At 43.9% G+C, this 22,111-nt stretch overlaps 1 protein-coding gene across 1 annotated transcript in view; it reads right to left on the bottom strand.

Moving 5' to 3' along the window:
* FCHO2 (FCH and mu domain containing endocytic adaptor 2) overlaps nucleotides 1-22,111 on the bottom strand; it is a 724,395-nt gene that overhangs the window by 639,196 nt on the left and 63,088 nt on the right. Inside the window, exon 2 of the mRNA XM_069224082.1 lies at nucleotides 18,758-18,849. Coding sequence (XP_069080183.1) covers nucleotides 18,758-18,849 — 92 coding nt within the window. The remainder of the gene's footprint in view (nucleotides 1-18,757; nucleotides 18,850-22,111) is intronic.

The raw sequence follows: 22,111 nt of genomic DNA on the forward strand, positions 1-22,111 counted from the left end.
ATCCTACAACAAATGATCCTTACTAAACATATTCCTGCTTTACAACGTGCATTCTTGAAATCAGCTATGGAAATGTTAGTTAGTGCCAAGGTAACCACTTAAGTAGATTTTCAATAATGTAAACATTTCGTATGCAGCCTATTTTCCTTAAAGGCCAGAAACAAAGCCTGCTCTGGGTAGAGGTGTTTCACACCTTCCCTGTGCAGGAACTGTAACACTTGGCAGTGAGCCTCAAAGGCTCAGGCTTCCTGTTACAGTGCCCCAGGGCACTCCAGCTAGTGGAGATGCCCGCCCACCCCATGGACAAAGCCCCACTTTTGGCAGCAAGTCTGGTGGGAAAATTAGGTAAAACAGAGAGGTGTGACCACTCCAGCCAGGACCACCCCTAAGGTGTCCAGGGCTAAAGTGACCCCCTCCCTGCAGAAATCTCCATCTTGGTTTAGAGGACAGGGACCAATAGGGTTAGGAATGTGCCCCCTCCCCAAAGGGAGTGGGCACAGGAAAGGTGTTGCCACCCTCAGGGACAGTAGCCATTGGCTACTTCCCCCTGACCCCTGTAACACCCCTAAATCTAGGATTTAAGGGCTCCCCTGAACCTACCTCATCAGATTCCTGGCAACCTCAAGAAGAAAGAAAAGGAGGACTGCTAAGCTGACCCCCAGCAAAGAGCCCTACCGGCCTGTCTACAGCTTCTGAAGCCCCTGCTACAAAAAGGTGACGCATCCTGCAGGACCAGTGACCTCTTCAAAACAACAAGAGGACTACATGCCCACCAGAGGACCAAGATCTCCTAAGGACAGTGGCCCTGTCCACGAAGAAACCGCAGCAAAGGACTCCAGAACCACCCCTGATCCGTGAGCCCTGCCCACTCTGCACCCGACATCCACCACCCATGTGGCCCACCGGTCTAGAGCAGTTCTCCAGGCAATTCCGACCTAGGTTTCACCTTGGTTGACCCCTCCTGACCAACACAATGACACCTGCAGACTAATTCCAGAGATCTTCCCCTGCCCAAGAAGGATTCGGACGAAGATACCTGACACCAATAGGTACCCTGCACCCGCGGCCCCCTGGCCTTGGGGAACCCGACTTCCGGTGCAGCAATGTGCAGCAGGTGGCCCTCCTACCTGTCCAGCCTGTGGTTTCCCTGAACGGACCTCTTGGACCCAGCCTGCAGCCTACTTGTTACCCCTGGCGTCCCCTTATTCAAAAGCATAGGGAGCCGGACGGGGAGTTTGCACCCTGCATCCAGCTGTCCCTGAGGGTGTGTTTGGTATTGACCTGTGCCCCCCAATGGTGATCTCCTAAACCCCCCAGATCTGCCCTTCCAAGACGCGGGTACTTACCTGCTGGGAGATCCAATTTCAAGTGCCCCCGTCTCCATAGGAGACCATTTTAAATCTGGCAGCAACTGTGACCTCTGCACCCGGCTGGCCCCCAGTTGCTGGCGGTGGGTGTATGGGGTTAACTTGAACCCCAACCTGTGGAGATCTTATCTCCCGGAGACTGGAACTGTAAGTCTTGTACTTACCTCGAAACTCTACTAAATTTTCTTCCCCCTTAGAACTGTGTTTGACGATTGCACTGTCAACGTTTAAAACAGATTATTGCTATTTACTTGAAAACCGTTTAACTTGCCAAAGTGAAACCAATTGGTGTTGATACATATGCATACTGCTTACTCACAAATGTACTTACCTGCAATCAGACTCTTGTGGTTCTAGAAATAAAGTAACAAAATAAATGTTTGTGATATAAAAACAATTGGCCTGGAGTTAGACACTGAGTATGTGTTTCCCTTATTGCCTGGGTGTGTGTGTGTACAACAAATGCTTTACACTACCCTCTGATAAGTATGACTGCTCAACCACACTACCACAAAAGAGAGCATTAGTATTAGCTACTTTTGCGTCTGTTAAGCCTCTGTGGAACCCCTGGACTCTGGGCACACTTTAGCTCATTTTGATATAGTATATACACAGCCAGCTTCCTTCAGTGCCTACAGTAGGTACCTTCTAATTAGCAACGCTTTTTTAAGTTCTAAACCCATTTTGTGAGTCAGAAAATGTTACCGATTCCTAAAATGAGTTTAGTACTGTTGGGAAGGAAAGGTCCCCAGCATGGTGATGGACATTCACCCCTGCCCTGAGTGGCCCACTCATTTTTGGTCATGGGTGAACATGAGTCGTACATTTGTGCTATGACCTAGGCCTGTCTCATGGTGACGGTGTCTTCTTAGACAGAGAGGCAAACTAAGTGCTACCCTCAGAGTGGCAGAGGGCTACTGCCCTTACCTGGAGTTAAGAGACATAAGCACACTGGTGGCAGCATACCAGTTCTGTTTTTCATAGGGCCCAGTAGTATGAACAGGTATTTTTTACCCGTGTCACTCTAGTGATGTCTACGGGCCCACTTGTGTACAGTTCTATTGGCACTCACCCTTGGCCTGCATGGACTGTGTGTAGCACTGGACATTGCACAATACTTGTAAGTGCATGCAGGGCCCAAGGTGAGTCGGGTCCCGGGACAGCAGGATTAAAAGGCCATAACCCTCAGAGTCGAGCACAAAGTAAAGGGAAGCACTTAGAACTTCGTGTACTTCATAATACTAGTGTCATATTTCAAAACATTAGAGTCCCAAATGTTTGTGATACTCTGGTGACATTATCATTTATATTTTGTCCATCAATGAGACTAAAGCTCAGTTGGTTGTAAAAAGGTGAGCACAGCAATCCTTGCTGGTCCGGTGGACGCCTGACAGAGGTTATGACAAAAATATTGTAAAAGGCATTTTAGTCGTTGCAAACTCCAATCAGAGCATTTTCAACCTTCAAAATGCTTTGTATATATCACCCAAAGTCATTCAATTTCCACTCGGACTCCCCTTCTCTGGAATAAACTTTCGATTGACTTTATGTAGCTAACCTTAATTACCAGACTTAAGGCAAGAGCTGAAGACTAGTTTATTTGATCTGCAGGCTTCTAAAGGGCAATGAAAGAAACTGTGTAGTTAACGTGCTTTAGCAGAAAAAGTTACATACTTCCTGTAATTACCTTTCTGTTGGATAATTTATCTACCTGCAGATGCCTCATCTTTGACTATCATATGCACCAGTCTGGATCCAGAAACATCTGGCATAGCTCTCCAGTACTGAAAGGGGTGCTGGGTCTGATTAAACACTAGAAATTGAATCGTGGTGATGTCACTAGAGTCATATAGTGCTCAACCGGCATTCTAACTTCAGTTCTCTTCCGGTTTTAACTGAGTCTCTTGAGGTGGGGACCAGATAAAATAGGTACAGTGGAACAAACTAAATTGCCATTTTTTTAGAAGGCTCTAAATGTCCTTCAGAAAAGGGAGCAGGTGGGTGAAACCTGTGAGGAATCCGCAATTAAAAAGGGCATCCACCACAATGATCATTACCGAAGGTAAGTAACTTTTCTTCTGATGGCTGCTTCTACCTGCAGATTACTCAACTTTGAATAGAATCTGAAGCAATACTCCCCGTAGAAGGTGTGCCTTACCATCCCTCCTCAATTCTGAACCCAAACAAAAGTGTTGTACAAATGTGTGGGGAGAGACCTACATCACCACTTTATGTCTACCACTGGTACACCTATAAGTCCACAGAGGAGGACTTTTCCCTGGTGGAATGAGCCAAAATTCCCACAGTTGGCTGTTTCTTCTCGAGTGCTTAGCAGATCTTTATACACAGTATAATCTAGTGGGAAAGAGTACACCTTTGAACCGCTTTGCCTGTTATTTGGTGTCCGTATACCCAACAAAGATTTATACATCAGGCCTGCTCTCCTTCATGCTACTGATATAAAACCTTATTGCACCGTTAGGGCCCTACCTATGTAACCGTTTCTCAGCATTGACCTTGATAGGATGGGGCAATGGATAAAAAGGAGACAAGGTGATAGACTGCCCATGTTAGAAAGAGGACAAAACCTTAAGTGAAAAAGCTGCTTTAGTTGGCAGTATGAGCTTATCTGGGAAGAAGCAGGTGAAAGAAAGACAAACACTCAGGGCCTGCAGCTCGCTAATGCAATGGCCCAAGGTCACAGCAATCAACAACACGGCCTTATTCCTGTATTCTGTAGTATGTTTGGTAGTACTAAAAGAACGAGTTACTTACCTTCGGTAACGACTTTTCTGGTGGATACATTAGCTACCTGTGGATTCCTCACCTCATGAATACTCCCATGGCGCCAGCATTCGACGGAAATCTTCTTACTAGTCTCTGCACGTCGACGAGGACGTCACTGTCCCGCACGCGACGCCGTCTGACGTCATACAGGCAATAAGAGGTCCTCGACGACGTGCAGACGTCAGTACCAATCATTTTTTACGTGCATGAGAACAACCAGGCAATGCAATGAAAGAGCAAGGCAACATCCATTATATTGTAAAAATACACCACATTGTATGAATAACTGTAAATCTTTTTATGTACATATATATATATATATATATATATATAAAACTCTCTCTTTTAAAATATATACACACACCAAGTATATACATAAAGATATATACACATATACATATATATATATATAAATATATTATGTATACATCTATTGCACCCTCAAAGACCAAGAGGAGCGCACTCAAGGATTACTTGGCAAGACCATAAAGGCAACGGGGAGGCGGGTGGGACCGTGAGGAATCCACAGGTAGCTAATGTATCCACCAGAAAAGTCGTTACCGAAGGTAAGTAACTCGTTCTTCTGATGGATACAACTACCTGTGGATTCCTCACCTCATGAATAGAGTCCCAAAGCAGTACCACGCCCGGCGGTGGGTGCCTAAATGGTCAAACCAAGAAATCCTGCAGCACTGACCGTGCAAAATGGCCGTCCCTTCTAACCTCAGAATCTAAACAGTAATGTTTTGCAAAAGTGTGAAGGGACGACCAAGTTGCGGCCTTGCAGATGTCGACCACAGGAACACCTCTGGCTAAGGCCGAAGTGGCCGACTTAGCTCTGGTGGAATGAGCTCTAATGCCCTCAGGAGGATCCTTCTTTGCCAAAGAGTAACATATTTTAATGCAAAGAACAACCCACCTGGATAGTGTTCTCTTGTGGACTGCCTTTCCTCTCCTCTTGCCCACGTATCCAATAAACAGCTGATCCTCCAGCCTGAAATCCCTTGTTCTATCGATAAAGAAGCTCAACGCTCTCTTTGGGTCCAGACGGTGCAGTCTTTCTTCCTCTTTGGAAGGATGAGGCGGAGGATAGAACGTGGACAAAGTAATTGCCTGAGCCAAATGGAAGGGTGAAACAACCTTCGGGAGGAAAGCAGCCTTGGTCCTCAACACCACCTTATCCCCATAAAAAGTTGTATAAGGGGGTTTTACTGATAAGGCCTGCAACTCACTCACTCTCCTTGCTGATGTTATAGCTATCAGGAAGACTGTTTTTAAAACCAAATACCTCAAGGGGCAAGAATGCATAGGTTCAAAAGGGGACCCCATAAGGAAAGTCAGGACTAAGGACAAATCCCATTGCGGCATAACGAATGGCTTTGGAGGATATTGATTTAGAAGACCTTTCAAGAATCTGATAACAATAGGGGATTTAAATAAAGATGGTTGGTCTGGAAGACATATGAAGGCTGACAAGGCCGATAAATAACCTTTAATGGTAGCCACTGCACAACCTTTCTGTGCCAGAGATAGAGCAAAAGACAAAACGTCCGATAGATGAGCATGTAAGGGATCAATCTGCCTCTCTCCACACCACGCAACAAATTTAGACCACCTATTAGCGTAGATAGATTTAGTGGAGTGTCGCCTGGCCGCTAATATAACATCCACTACCTCAGGCGGGAGAGAGAAGGAACTCAGGTTGCCCCGTTCAATCTCCAGGCATGTAGGTGCAGACTCTGGAGGTTGGGGTGTAGAACCTGCCCCTGCGACTGTGAGAGGAGGTCTGCCCTGAAAGGGAGATGGAGCGGCGGGCACGTTGAGAGTTGGAGAAGGTCGGAGTACCACACCCTCCTTGGCCAATCCGGAGCTATTAAGATTACTAGAGCCCGGTCTTGGCGAATCTTCCTCAATACTCGAGGAATCAAGGGTATGGGAGGAAACGCGTAAAGCAACTGGCCGCACCAGGTCATTTGAAACGCGTCCCCCAACGCTTCCTGCATCGGATACTGAAGGCTGCAGAACAACGGACAATGCGCGTTCTCTCGAGTGGCGAACAGATCTACCCGAGGAAACACCCACTTCTGGAAGATTAAACGAACTTGATCTGGATGGAGACGCCACTCGTGGTCTGCCGAGAAGTGGCGACTGAGACTGTCCGCACGTACGTTCAAGACTCCGGCCAGATGGTTTGCTATCAAGCAAATCCGATGGTCCTTTGCCCAGGACCATAGTCGAAGAGCTTCTCTGCAGAGAAGGTACGACCCCACACCTCCCTGCTTGTTTATATACCACATCGTGGTAGTATTGTCCGTTAGGCCCTGTACCGACTGACCACGAAGGGAAGGGAGGAAGGCCTTGAGAGCCAGACGTACAGCCCGTAACTCTAACAGATTGATGTGAAAAATCTGTTCCTCTGGAGACCAAAGACCTTTGATCTCCAGATCCCCCAGATGAGCTCCCCACCCTAGAGTGGAAGCATCCGTTATGACTGTGGCCACTGGTGGCGACTGCTGGAACGGCTTTCCTTGTGAAAGATTGTTGCTTGCAATCCACCACTTCAAATCCACAGCAGCATCTCTGGAGATCTTGACAGTACCCTCTAGATCCCCTCTGTGTTGAGACCACTGCCTTCGGAGGCACCACTGAAGAGCCCTCATGTGCCAGCGAGCATGCGTGACCAACAGAATGCAGGAGGCAAAAAGACCGAGCAGACGAAGGACCTTGAGGACTGGAACTACCGCTCCATTTCGAAACATTGGAACCAAATCCTGAATATCTTGAATCCGCTGAGGCGGAGGAAAGGCCCGACCCAATGTTGTATCCAGTACTGCCCCTATGAACAGGAGGCGCTGAGAGGGCTCTAGGTGAGATTTGGGCTCGTTCACCGAAAAGCCCAGGTCGAACAACAACTGGGTTGTTGACTGCAGATGACGCAACACAAGCTCCGGGGACTTGGCTTTGATCAACCAATCGTCCAAGTAAGGGAATACTGCTATCCCCTTCCTTCTGAGCTCTGCCGCAACCACCGACATCACCTTCGTGAAGACTCGAGGTGCTGAAGTAAGACCAAACGGAAGGACCGCAAACTGGTAGTGTTGCGATCCCACCACAAACCGGAGATACTTCCTGTGCGACTTGAGTATCGGGATATGAAAGTAAGCATCCTGCAAGTCGACAGACACCATCCAGTCTTCCATGTTCAACGCCAAAAGCACCTGTGCTAGGGTCAGCATCTTGAACTTTTCCTGCTTGAGGAACCAATTCAAGATCCTCAGGTCCAGAATTGGTCTCAAACGACCATCCTTCTTGGGAATCAGGAAATACCTTGAGTAAACTCCTTGACCCCTTTCCTGCTCCGGGACCAACTCCACCGCGCCCTTTAAAAGGAGGACTTCTACCTCCTGTTCTAGCAACAGGAGGTGTTCTTGTGAACAATACGAAGGGCGGGGCGGGATGAGGGGCGGAAACTCCCGAAAGGGAAGGGTGTAGCCTTTTCCCACAACACTGAGAACCCAAGTGTCCGACGTAACAGTCTCCCATTTGGTGAGAAAATGCTGTAATCTTCCCCCTACAGGAGAGGAGTGAGTGGGAAATGGTGGAAGCCTAAGGCTGCTTCCCCTGCTGCACCCCGCCAGAGGATGAGGAAGAGGCAGAGTGCTGCTGAGAAGCTCCCCTGGTGCGGACCCTACCCCTCCCCCTAAAAGATCTATAGGGATGGGAAGAGGCAGATTGCTGATATCTTCCCCGAAAGGAAGAGGAGGAAGAGCCACGCCCAAATCCACGAAACCTCCTGAAGAATCTGGAAGAGGCCGTGGAAGAAGGAGCTTGGAGTCCCAACGACTTAGCCGTGGCCCTGCTCTCCTTAAACCGTTCCAAGGCCGAATCAGCCTTAGCCCCAAACAGTTTGTCCCCATCAAACGGGAGATCCAACAATGTGGACTGTACATCTGCCGAAAAGCCCGAGTTACGGAGCCAGGCCTGTCTCCTTTCCACCACAGTTGTGCCCATTGCTCTGGCTACCGAGTCGGTGGTATCCAGTCCCGTCTGGATAATTTGGGTCGCAGCAGCCTGGGCATCAGAGACAAGATCCAAAAGACCCTGGGGAAGCTCTGTAAACGAAGAGGAGATGTCATCCATCAGAGCATGAATATACCTCCCCAGGATACAGGTTGCATTGGTGGCTTTTAATGCCAGACTGCAGGACGAAAAAATCTTCTTCGACTGCGCCTCCAGCTTTTTTGAATCTCTGTCCCCAGGCACCGTCGGAAAAGAACCAGGCGCTGACTTGGACGAACAGGAGGCCTGCACAACCAAGCTCTCCGGCGTAGGGTGCCTAGATAGGAAACCAGGATCAGTTGGAGCCGTCCGATACCTCCTGGCCACGGCTCTGTGAACTGCTGGGGAAGATGCCGGCTTCTTCCACACCTCTAAAACCGGATCCAGCAGAGCGTCATTAAAAGGTAATAGAGGCTCCGCCGCGGCTGAGGCCGGATGCAACACCTCTGTCAAAAGGTTTTGTTTCGCCTCCACCACCGGCAAAGGCAGGTCCAAAAAACTAGCTGCCTTCCGTACCACTGTATGAAAGGAAGCAGCTTCCTCGGTATATTCCCCCGGGGACGAAAGGTCCCACTCAGGGGAAGTGTCCAGCCCACTGGCCGACTCCAGTCCACGCAGCCCATCACCCGAGTCCTCTAGCTCTCCTTCCTCTAGGGCTCGTTGGTACTCCTGCTCTTCTAGTACCCGGAGAGCACGCCTCCTTGAATGCAGTCGTTGCTCAATCCGCGGAGTCGACAATACCTCCGCCGAAGTCGGAGATCGGCGCCGATCTTCCGAAGCCACCGACGCCGCATCCGGCGCCACAGGTAACTTCGGCGCCGACTGAAGAGCAGTTGAAACGGATGGACCCACCGGAGTCACAGGCCGAAATCTCGACGTCGACGGGATGGAAATCCCTGGGGCCAATCCCTCCGAAGCCACCGGAGCGGCCACCGGCGCCGACACTGGCGCCGAGCCCACGTTCCCAAACGGGAGAAAGGGCATAAAGGGTGCCGGCCGAAGAGGCGCAGGATCACCCAAAGAAAAGGCCAAAGGCCCAGCCGGAGCACCCCCTGGAGCCATCTGTTGGAAGATGGCATACATCGCATTCAAGAATGCGGAACTATCGGCTCCAGGGGTGGGAAAAGCCGGATACTGGGGTGCCTGACTCGGAGGCGACCCCGACGCCGGCCTCGGCGTCTGCGCCGGAGAAAACACTTGAGGCTCCAATACCTCAATCACCGACGCCTGTCCAGGCGAAGTTGGAGACGCCGGAGAGGGCAACGGCGTCGAAGGATGCGGCGTCACCGTGGGGCTGACCTCCCATGTCCTTCGGCGCCGATCCGGAGACCTGGAACGAGCCTCCCTTGAATGACGCCGAGATTCTCTACGGCGCCGGGAGTCTCGATGACGCCGATGTCTTGGAGAAGACTTTTTCTTGTGATGCTTCTCCTTTGACTTGGCCATAAACAGCTTTGCCTCGCGTTCTTTAAGGGCCTTCGGATTCATGTGCTGACATGAATCACAAGTCGAGACGTCGTGGTCGGAGCTCAAACACCAAAGGCAATCGGAATGAGGATCCGTCACCGACATCTTGCCTCCACACTCACGACAAGGCTTAAATCCAGACTTTCTCTGCGACATTATTTCCACAGAGAAAGAGTACGCAGCAAGATATACACTGTAACCGCAAGAGTAACAGTTGCTCCCTCGAAGATAACCGTTTCGAATGCACGGAAAAAAGGGAACTGACGTCTGCACGTCGTCGAGGACCTCTTATTGCCTGTATGACGTCAGACGGCGTCGCGTGCGGGACAGTGACGTCCTCGTCGACGTGCAGAGACTAGTAAGAAGATTTCCGTCGAATGCTGGCGCCATGGGAGTATTCATGAGGTGAGGAATCCACAGGTAGTTGTATCCATCAGAATAGTACTATTATAGCCTTAGAACCCACCGTAGCGGGCTCTACCGGCTATTAAAGGCCCGCTCCCCGCGTTAAATGCCCGAGCCGAAGGCGAGGGCATTTAACAAGGGAGAGGGACTTTAATAGCCGGTAGAGCCCGCTACGGCGGGTTCTAAGGCTATTAGAACATTCTGCCACACAGGGCAGAATGTTCTATTAAAAAAAAAAAATGTTCACGGAGCCCGAGGGGATTAAAATCCCCTCGGGCTCCGTGAGGCTTTGTTCACAGCTGTTGCTGTGAACAAAGCGAACATTGGAATTTGGCGCTGCGGGCTTTTAACGGCCTGTAAAAGCCCGCAGCACTCCATTGTTTTCAATGGAGCCCCCAGCATTCCAATGTTCTAATACAGCAGTACAAAATGCTATTCACGAATCTACAGAGTAAATCTCCACTTCTATCTTTTCAATGGTAATATCTTCACACAGGTAAGTTTACTGCTTAGTAGTAAATGTGGGAGGGACCAGAGGAGAGGTGGAAAAATGGGGTACACTCACTACAAAATAGGTGGGGTTAAGAGAGAGTTAGAGAGGGTTTAGAGAGAGACAGACAACCACCCACAGAAGCGCAATCCAATTGCTAGTCATAAATTGCAGTAAATCTCCTACAGCCAAATATGTCCCCAGACAGGTGTAAATGTACTTCCGCTCAGGCCTGAAATAAGTCCAGCACCACAAGTGGCAAACCACGGGCTAACATCCTCCCATGAAAATCAAGGAAGGGAATTTTAAAAACCTACAGTAAATAACTTATTTAAATGTAAACAATATTGTAACATTTGATCAAAATGTATTTAAATTATTTTTAATTTTATATATCACTTTTAATAGTTACTAATGATGATACAAATATTTATTCTTGTAGATGGGAGTGTTTTAATTCCAACTTCAGGATAATAATTTGCATTTAATTTAATACATTTAAATTAATAAAATATTCAATTGATCGTGCTGTAGCATTTTTTTTTTACTTTGTACTGCGTTTAAAATAAATATATAAAATGAATTTACATTAATATTTAACCTTCAAAAAAATATATATTATTTTAAAATTTAAGTTTAATAAACTTTTTTTACTTTTACCTGTAGTTTACCATAGGGAGATCTGCACTACCATTCTTTCTTAAGTACTACATAAAAGACTGCCATCTCTGCAGCAGCTGAACCAAGAGCAAGATCGATATCAATATCCAGCAATGTATCCGGCCCAGTGTCGTTCTGGAGGGTCCGTAAATGTGAAGCACTGAAAGTAGGCAAAGAGTCACTGTCATCTGCGTCACCATGGCCATCTAGGGATTGATGGTCTGAAAATTATCTAAAAATATTATGGAGGGTGCCCCAGTACTGTGTCCCAGTTCTTTCCCTCTGGTATAGCTACTCTTCTAAGAGGCACTGAGCCTCTCTTTGAGATCTCCTTGTCTTCTGGAGGCTGAAGAGGAAGTGGCAGTGGAGGACCCATAGATGCCACTGGAGGATGTGGTGTTGCTGTGAGGAGAGCTACAGGTAGCATCTGTGTCGTCATAGGCAGTGCTGGAGATGGAACCATAAATGGAGTCTTAAGTTGAGTTATTGCTGCTGTTGGCTTCAGCCAGGGGCCTGGCAGAGAAAAAGGGCCAGGCAGTACCAGTAGAAAAACATACACCACCGAGGGCTGGGTACCATATTAATTACCAAAAGGTCCTATGGCGAAAACATGGGAAACAGAGAGGACTGCTGTTCTCTTGAATAGGTCACACATAATTTGGATAGAAGAAGCTGAATCAGCAAGCAGTGTCGGGAACTGTGACCATGCAGACATCGACTTCAGTGCTGGAAGTGGCAGAGGTTGCAACAGTGAAGCCTGAGAAGACTACTCCGTTAATTTCAGTTCTGGAAAGGAGGGCGAAGTTGGAGGGGAGAGAAGAAGGGCAACTTACCTGTTTAATTCCACCTTTTTGGTTAAGTAGAGTGCTTCTTCTTTTCATGGTTTCTTTTCTTTCCCCTGAAATACTAAGATGGTGTGGTGGGTCAAAATGATAATCTGGATCTCGTTCTAGCTCTAAACTTCGACAGTGACCATTTACGACTCCTATAATTATCTACAGCACAAGCCATTAAAAGCTTAGTCTCCTGCTTTTCATAGCTTCAGTCTTCATGTGGAGGCAGAGGGCATACGACAAAGAGTTGTTTTAGAGCCAAGACAGCATAAACAGACTTAGTATGGATGAGTGATGGGTACCTGTCCATCACAGCTATGGAATGGTTTTAACCCTGAATTCTTAGTTGGAGACATGTCCCTAATACTGGGCCAAAAACTATTTGGAGAGAAAATTCTTCATCTCAGAGTTGAGAGTAGAACCTACCCGATCCACAATGAAAGGCACTGAAAAAAAGAGAACTTACTTCAGCCCATCGGGGTGGAAGCTATATGATTCTAGTGATGTCTCCACAACTCCGTTTCTGATGTCAAGTAGGGGCCAGCGCCCTCTATTGGTGGTGGAGAACTAGGTCAGAAGCTTCTGACTTTCCTCTGATGCCTAGTATATTCGAAGGTAAGGAATCTGCAGGTAGACGTATCCATCAGAAATGTCAATTTGACCTCAGCTCACCACAACAGACTTTCCGCTACGAGTAAGGCAATAGGGGAGGCTCACCCAGGAAATAACGAATTTTTCTTTAGTTGTACTAGGACCGCTAGCTGACTAAAGGCAATTTTTGGCAGAAGGCAACTAAAGATTCAAGTCAACACTATCTTCTTCAGTTCCGGTGGCTAGCAGTCAACTTTTCAAAGTCATCTTCAAACAGTGCAGATTGAGAGCTATCTAAGCACAACTCCAGAGATACATGATTCCTCTAGAGGAGGGTGATATCAATTTATTAACATATGCCATATTCTACGGAAACCTCCTCAACCCAATTCTTCAGTTCACCTCTCTTCTCAGGTGCTTTCCATCTAACATTTTCATCATCCAAAATGCTAACAGGAGGCATCAGTGCCTGGAAGATCGGTTAAGCCTCTTCAAACACAATAGGAAAGACAAGCTAATATTTCAATCTGTTCTATGATACTGCTGTCAAAGCAACACAAAGGCAGGAGTTTACTTTTGGAGATGGGGAGCTCACCTGAGTGCATTGCCTGTTCAACGGACTGGTATAAGATGAAAAAGGAACTTCACATCAACCTACTTGAAGTGAGGGCAGATCATCTACCAATCAAGGGTTTTCTATCATCTTTAACAAGGACTTCTATTTTGTACCAAGCGGACAACACTCCCACCATCTATTTCTTCAAACAGTAAGATGGTGGGAGATAAGAATTTCCCTTCTTGTATGCTCAGTCAATACTAAGGTAGCTCACTTCAAGACATTTCTCAACGAAAGCAGCTCACCTTCTAGGTGTTAACAATGATTTGGGTGATCCCTACACGGAATTTTCCTTGAAAACTAGCAGAGAATGATAGGCAACAACATTCTTGATAAAGTCTTCTTGGATTTGTTTTTACACAATTACATTTGTTCAATAAAACAGAGAACAAAAGAATAATGCACAGATTTTGCATCTATATACCTTAAACCCGGGAAATTGGGTGATTAACTTTTTAGCAATGGTCAGTGGAAGTTACCTACACTTTTGCACTGATTCTTCCAATTCCATAACTCAGATGAAATTGAGACATTCCAGATCTACAAGTCTAATACAGATCTCCTTCATATGTCAAAGATCTTACAAGAAGATGCTGTGCAGGTCGAACCTACCTTCCAAGTTGCAAAAGCAGACTTATCAACCCAGTTACCATTGTTGAACTTGACAGCACGGCTCCTTCACACATTCAATATGGTTGTTAACTAATCCAAAAGAATGAATTCACATTTTCAAGAAACCTAAAGTATCATTCAGCAAACAGACCTATTCATATAACTGGATAAATGAATCAGTACACAATTACTATTCCAGATCTACTGTGTTAAAAAAGAAGAGTTTTGAGAGCCTTTTCAAATGTACTGTATAATAGGAGACTACTCTCAAGAAGGAAATAAGAGAGTTCTGCATCTGTTGTGTGAAGAAGAGGTTCGACCTGATAACATCTCATGAGGAGGCAGAACATCCATATCTGCAGCTTCTGGCTAAATGTGGCCCACAACTGCCTACCACCAAGGTACTCCTTTCAGCCTCTCAGCTTACAGAAAAAGTCAGCTTCAAGTATCCTTTTTTTTTTTTTTTTTACAGTTCCTCTGATAAAGGAGAGGATAAAAAAAGTTTTTACTCCCAGTAAGAAACTGATTCCCTCATTGAGAACTTAATGTGGTTCTATCAAAACTAATGGATCCTTTAAGTCGTGAGTTAGTTAAGTCCATTCTCAAGAGCCCTATCCCGTTTTCTATTCCAATTGAGGAGCGATGAAAACTCCTCTGGCAAAAGCTGTTCCTGTTCCACATTTTGTTCGGAATCAGACTTTCTTTCCAGCAGCTGTTTAAAAATTCTTGCCATATTAATCAAAGGCTGATTGTACAACAGGAAAAGCACTCATAGCTACTTTACAGAGAAATGTTCCACATGCCTGTGCATTTATAACATTTTGCATTTGATAAGCCATGGAATCTAAATACATTTAGAAAGATCTACTTTTTTCTTAATAAATACATTAGGATGTATATTTTTTAAAAATTCCAGCGATCCTGAATGTGGGTGGAACAATTCATGTGTTTTAGAATTCAATGAAGAATCCTCTAATATAGAACAAGGTTTACAAGTAAATACGTTTTCCTTACATAACAATGGAACCACATCATTGTGGCATTAGTGTGATTCTATAAAAAATGATTTAGCTAACTTCATCATGTCAATACATGTCAATACAATGATAATTCAATTTACTACGAGAGGCCACATAACATACATAATGAGGTTGTGTTTATGCTATGTTCAAAACAGCCATTTCTGCAAACTCATCTACATCTGGCTGCCACAGTAGGAATAGGGTGCTCTTTCACTTTTCCCATGCCCATTTTAGCCCTACAAAGTTGCTTATTTCTTTTGCCTATTATAAGTGGTTGCACTTGGGCTTCTATATTTCTCAGACTTCGCAGCATAAAGCACTGCAGCTACATGGTCTCCCAAGGTGGATGGCTGTCTGCAGGGAGACCTCCTGTGTTACATGCTAGATGACAGATTTTATGTTGCAGGAGCCATGGTCATTCAGAAGAAGAGCATAGTTGAAAATAAAAAACAGTAGTTCTGAGTAGGGAGCTTTACTTCAAAGAATGGTTGATAGGCGCACATGGCAAACCACCTTTGCATCAGGATTAAGGGCGTGCTTTAAAGGAGAGATTCACAAAATCTCGATCAGCTAGAACACTTTCGGCCTGATTTAGATACTGCCGGAGGGAATACTCTGTCACAAATGTGACGAATATCCCGTCCGCTGTATTATGATCCCCATAGCAAATAATGGGATCATAATACGGCAGACAAAATGTATGTCACGTTTGTGACAGAGTAGCCCACTCCGCCAGGACCTAAATGAGGCCTTTTATCTGGTCTGCTCTCAACGAAAGATATGTTTTGCATTTTGCTAGGCACATGAGGTTGTCACTAACTAGGGAGAAGATGAAACCTAGTTTAGACCTTTTGAATAATTCACAATGATTGTTGACACATATGTAACAGCATACCTAGCACCAAGTTTCTTTCTACTGTGGTAAACTGCCATAGCTGTTGGCAGAATTTCACAAACCCCAGTTTATATCAGTGATGGAACGATAAGGTAAGTAAGAGGACACTATGCTGTACATGTAAACATTGCAATAAGCGGGACTAGACAACATGATTTGGACTCATTAAAACATGGATTTGTGCAACATTACTGCAAATATAAAAATATGCATGGAGGTTCTAAAAAACACTAGAGCAAAATAAACTAAGCTTTTAGGTTTCGAACAACATAGAATATTTGCAATCAATGAACAAATGTATAAAATATGCACAAAAACACACACATACAGGCATACCACATTCAAGCATATACTTATGTTGAGCACCGACACATGCACATTTGCTGAAAGAGATATACAAGCGACATTCATAAGAAAAGAGAAATACAAGCCTACAAACACCCACACATTCACCAGATAAACATGAAACCATGGGCACTGAACTACCATCACAAATGCACCCAAACTATCTCATGTACATGCAACTACGTGCAAATGTCATCATATAAGCAGCTACACAAACACACAAAACAACAAACAGGGGCTCGCACAGACAGCACACAGAGGTATAAACAGTCCCACACGATATATATATAACTAGACAGCAAACAACCAGGTATACACACAGACAAAAGACATATTGTGAATAAGATGCAATGGAAACTTGATTTCTGAGGGGGAATCCGACTTTGTAGGAACTAAATAGTTGTTCCTTTTTCTAGCCAATTTTAATATGAAAAAGGTATCAATGCGTTGATGTGAATTCTTATTTATGCCGCAAATAGGTAAAGTCATCTGTTCTGAGTGATAAAATACTTCAGTGTCCATATCTGATCCTCTTTTTAACTACTGACTAGGAGCAGCTAATAATATAGTTACCTAGCCAACTCCATTATTTGCCTTTCTGGTAGGTTGGGGTTAATGTTGCCTTTATTGCTTTAGTATTGCACACAGAAAATGTATAATATTCAAGAATATATGTAAAAGATAAAAAAATATATTCTTAGATGTGTTTCATTCATATTATACACTTTGTTACTATTTTTGATCCATACACTTTAATCAATCAATATCTCTCGTTCATCTAGGAAGGCTATTAAAAATGATGTTTTGATGAAGAATTACATAATTGGCTGGGAATTCGTTTTATCATCTTAATATCGGGGCTTATAAACTGTATTTTCACGTGTCACATGCTCAACAGTCTCCGTAATAATTTTTTCACTTTAATATTAAGCCTTTAGAAAATAATATGCAATCACTTTTCAATTATCATTCTTCTAGCTGATGTATCATAATTATCGTTCAGCTTTTGATGTACTCAATTCTAGTCATGTTATTCATGACGAATTCTTTGCTCACATAACATTCATACAACAAGCTGCTTGGTAGGTTCCCCTTCCAATGCATGCTTTGCAACATTACACATGCATAACTGAAATACTTTGTACAAAAAGCCACATTCCTTTCTACTTTACCTTAAACCAAAATATGTACCATTAGTTAAATCTAGTAAACAACGATTGCACCTCCTTAGTACACCTAATCTCCGAGACTACTATCATATCATTAACCACACGAGGCTTCACGCATGAACTTAACTACAATTACATCTAATTCTGAACGCCCCTAAGAAATCTACAAAAGAGCCCTTAATGCTAGTCTAGGTATCACTTAAACCGCCCATTTAACAGGTTGAACTAACAACAGCAATTACTGATCTTTGAGGAATTTTGTGCTGGAGTGTTCTGGTACAAGGCCTACTTAAGCTTGCCCGAGAACGCTCTACAAAAACAGGAGTATAATAACTCCACTATTCACAAAATGTGGCTATCTAAAATGCATGTAAACTGCTGAAAGTCATCTGAATTGTTTTACTGTAGCAAGTCTGTTTGATTTAATCATGAATACACAGCACTATCATTCAGTGCCTGAATATGCAGGAGTAAGATGTCACATTTAGGGAGGCCTTATCACTTCACATACATCAAACAACAATTAGGCAGACACAGCCCTTCCTTTAACCAGCCATTATCACTTGTGTTAGGTCAAATGGATGAAGTGGAGCAAAGTTTACAACTCTCAGAAGGCACCAATTTGTGATATAACTTGTGATATAACAAAGGGAAGGGGAATCATGCTAATAGGTTTACATGGAGCTTTGCTTATTGACATTTGCATGCATTAGTTGACACAGGCTATTTTTCTACACTAAATATAATATTCTGTTCATAACGTTGACAATTCCACTTAATTTAGTTTTCCACCTTTGAAAAGAGTGCTGCTATTTCACCGGAGACTTGTAAGATCTTGTGCAACAAATTGATCCAACTGCCGATTAACAGCTGCTGAACCACGCTGAAACTGATGATTTTGTAGTCAGTGCAGGTATACTGAAATGCATACGCTATCACAGCTTATGCCCAATAATAATAGTCACAACAGGGTTTGTATTCACCAGCATCAACAGTCAAGTTCACAGATGCTACAATGACCGTAAAAGAGTTGAACTACTTTACTTAAGTGCAATACTTAAATACCTCTTCCGCAGACAATTTTAAACTAGCAGTACCACTTTTGATATTGGCCAGTGTCAGTATATGAACATGTTGGAAATAAGAAGAAACACACAGAACTATATCACTTTTGTCTTCTAATGATGTGCCAAACAAATATCTTAAGATACATAGTTCTATTAGTGGGCAATTTAGCCATAATTCTTCACATGCCAGAATATTAGGCAAGGACATCCAATTAAGGGCAGCTATGTATAACATGTTGACTTGACTGGAAAATGATTTTGCAAAATAATATGTAACCATCAATATCTATCACGTCGAACGTACATGATGTACCATATCATAGTTTAAAGCACTCATTTCTAAATAAGGTGCAGTGATTAAGACATACCCACCTTTCTCTGATAAATTCTGTTAACTCCTTTGTTGTTATCTGCCCATGCTTCATATTGTGATAGAGGACATCAAAACCAGTGTTCTTTTCTCCCTAGATAAAATTAAAAATGTGACACATTTACGACTGTATTACATTAGAAACATAAAAGTTCAAATAAAACTTCTACAGCAAAACGAAAACCATTTTAATGTCTCTAGCGCAAACTATTCATCAAAAAGCACATCAAAGAAAATTGACTGAGTGTGTTGAAGGAGGTGGCTGACTTTGGAAGGGACTATATTTTTTCTTATAAGGAGACTCACACACAGCCCCCTCTTACCAGAAGATATAACGTTCTTATAAGAAAAGAGTGGGATAACTTCCTACTTAATGTTATTTATTGACTTCTGAACACTGGAGTTATAAACAAAAAAGTGTTAAAAACTGCTTCTCTCCATCCCTGCAGAATTTAGAGGACCAGAGTTATTCTGTATGCGGGCCACTAACTCTCATTCAATAGCAATATCAGTTACCCATTGCTTCCACTCTGCTGTTCGTTTGGGGAAACAGGACAATATATTTCAAAATTATTATTTTCCACAACTTGATAGAGATACACAGAAAAGACAGTTGAATACATCTCTGCAACTTATCAGGTCATACAAGAGGATCCACATCACCAATTTCAACATTATGTTGTACATTAGCTCCTTTTCAGAATTATTCTTCACCTGAAGGGTGCAGCCTTCATTGAAGTTTTTTTCCTAGGACTAGAACAGCACACACAACAAAAAGTAGACAGAATTCGCCTTCTCAAGTAGATGACCGCACAACATGGTCCAGTGAAATTATTACCTGAAACATCTTTAGTGATCATGAAAATCCAGACATTTAGTACAATTATTTTAGCCTTACTGAGGTTAAGACCATTCTCCTAGTACGAGGGGTTCAACTGGGCCAGATCGAACAGTCATTTAACTATAATCAATGCCTCTGTTCAGTTAGAGTGCCAGAAATGGGACATTTTCCATCAGATATGTCTGCTACCAACATGTCAAACATTCCACAAATGCTTGGCATAAAGATTGACTGCATTAATGATCATCTACTACTTATAAAGGAACACTGCATTCACTTAACATAAGTCACAAAGATATGCTTATTACTTTATTATTACTACATATATACATATATTACATCATAACATATTATTACCACATAACATTAATTAGAACCCCACCAGAGATGCATACATGTATGAAAAGTATATGTCACATTGATTCCTGCTTCCTTCCATCTTCCTCACAAGGCCTGCCCAAACTCACTGAGTCTGATCCCCCATTATATTGATTGCTCTTTGTTGCATGTACCTACTGGCATGGGTTCAATATTAAAAATAATCTAACAAACTGATTTTGTATAATAAAAATAATAAAACAGCACTGTAATCTTCCTAAATCAATAAGCTGAGAGCTGCACAGCAAATAAACATGAAGTATACACATCTCCAGATACAAAGAGCTAATACAACTGTCAAAAGAACAAATCATAGTAGCCAATCGCACTCCATAACAGAGCCAAGAGCCTCACCATATGCTACATAAAAGCATGTTCATAACACTTTGCAATCTCGCCTCAGCACAAGTCATTCGAATAACGTAAATCCAGTTGTTATACAGCTACTCCTTTTTTTGCAGATATTGATGTTAGTCTTTTAAATGTAGAGGACGACCCGTTGATATATTCCACACAACGTCAACGGGTCGTCCTCCATGTATGAAAAGAAAATGCTTCTGTTTAAACCACAGAGGCACCTTTTTTGGAAGGCAGACTAGGGATGCAAGGGGACAGTTTCCTTCGTGTCCACAGTTTGATTGTTACCTGTTTTGCTGTAATGCAAACCGTGTACAGAGCATTGACGTCAGAGCAGGCCACGCTAATGGTGAAGTCTTCTTCACTTTTGTTTAGTACCAGGGGACGTACGCTGCTCCCACAAGCACCATTTATTATAGAAGAGGCAGTGTTGGGAAAAGGACAATTTACCTTTTCTAGCGCTTTAGGATTATTATTATTATTTTTTTAAAGATCATGTGTGCCTCCAGTAGTAGTGAGTCATCTGAAGAGTATACCCGTGTGTAGTGCTTTGCCTGTGACACATGACGTTTTGAGCCTCTATTGGGAGCCAGTTTAGCATGGCGAATGTCAGTGTGATGTGGTTCTCTCACCTAGTTCCCATGACATGGCTGCTGCATTAATTATAGCCTTAACGGGAGTCATATGTGTTAGTGAGAAGTCTCTGAGGATAGAGTTTCCATATCCTAGTGTAGTTATGAAGTACCTGAAATATTTTCTTGAGATAGTGCTAAGGAATGAATGGTTTGACTTCTTTTGAGGAGTCTTAGGTTCATCATAGCACTTCTGGGTGACACATTTATGTGTGCTGTCATGCTAAAGCAGAACTAATCCTAGTAATTTTGTGTTGTCAACAGTTTTGAGGGTAGACTTTAGCGCATTTAGGTGGCCGAACCGGTCACCCAGTTGTTGCATGGTGGAGAGGTTTATAACAGTTCAGCTTTCTGTGGGTTTAGCTTTAAGTGATTGAAGGACAGCCAGTTTTCTACTTTCTTGAGGGTGTGGTTCAGGTGACGTACAGCATCGAGAGGAGATTCTGATGGCGAGTAGTGTTGTCAGTGGAGAGGTGAAATGTCAGGTTGACCCGTTGGGGAAGTGATGTTAGGGGGCTAGGATGGTCCCCTGTGGAATTCCTTAGTTAACAGTGGTTGTATCAGAGTGGGAGACTTTTAGTTTGATTAGTTGTGTGCGGTTGCCAAGAAGTGAGGATAACCATTTCAGAACAGTTCCTCGGACACCATGTGTGAATCTAGGGTCTTTTTAGAGCGTGCCACAATTGGCCATGTTGAATGCTGATTTCAGGTCAAGTAAGGTGAGGTGGCAAGAGTCTCCTTTGGCCAGCATTCTATAAGTGTTTTAAGTAAGATGGAGGATGGTGGTTTCTGTACTGTAGCCTGCCCTGATGCCTGACGGAAAGATGTCAAGGAGATCAAATTCTTTCATGTATTCTTTGGTTGGTACCAGCACACATTGTTTTAGGACTTTTGTCAGGAAGGAGAGGTTGGTGACTAGTTGGAGGTTCTCTAGGTTTTCTGGTCCAAAAGGTGGTAAGAAGGTGGTTGAATTCCATGATCAAAGGAAAGGGGAAGGGGCCCGATATGGGAGCTGTAGTGGTGGTATAGCTTATGTTCTAGTGGTCACTTTCTATTAATGTAGGAAGCAGGCCTGGTGTGCATCATCTTGCACCAGGTCTAGGTATCCCCTATTAGTAAAGAGTAGGCAGTGTCTAGAAAGCCGGGGC

The sequence above is a fragment of the Pleurodeles waltl genome, chromosome 1_1, assembly GCF_031143425.1.
Source record: "Pleurodeles waltl isolate 20211129_DDA chromosome 1_1, aPleWal1.hap1.20221129, whole genome shotgun sequence".
Taxonomy (NCBI): Eukaryota; Metazoa; Chordata; class Amphibia; order Caudata; family Salamandridae; genus Pleurodeles; species Pleurodeles waltl.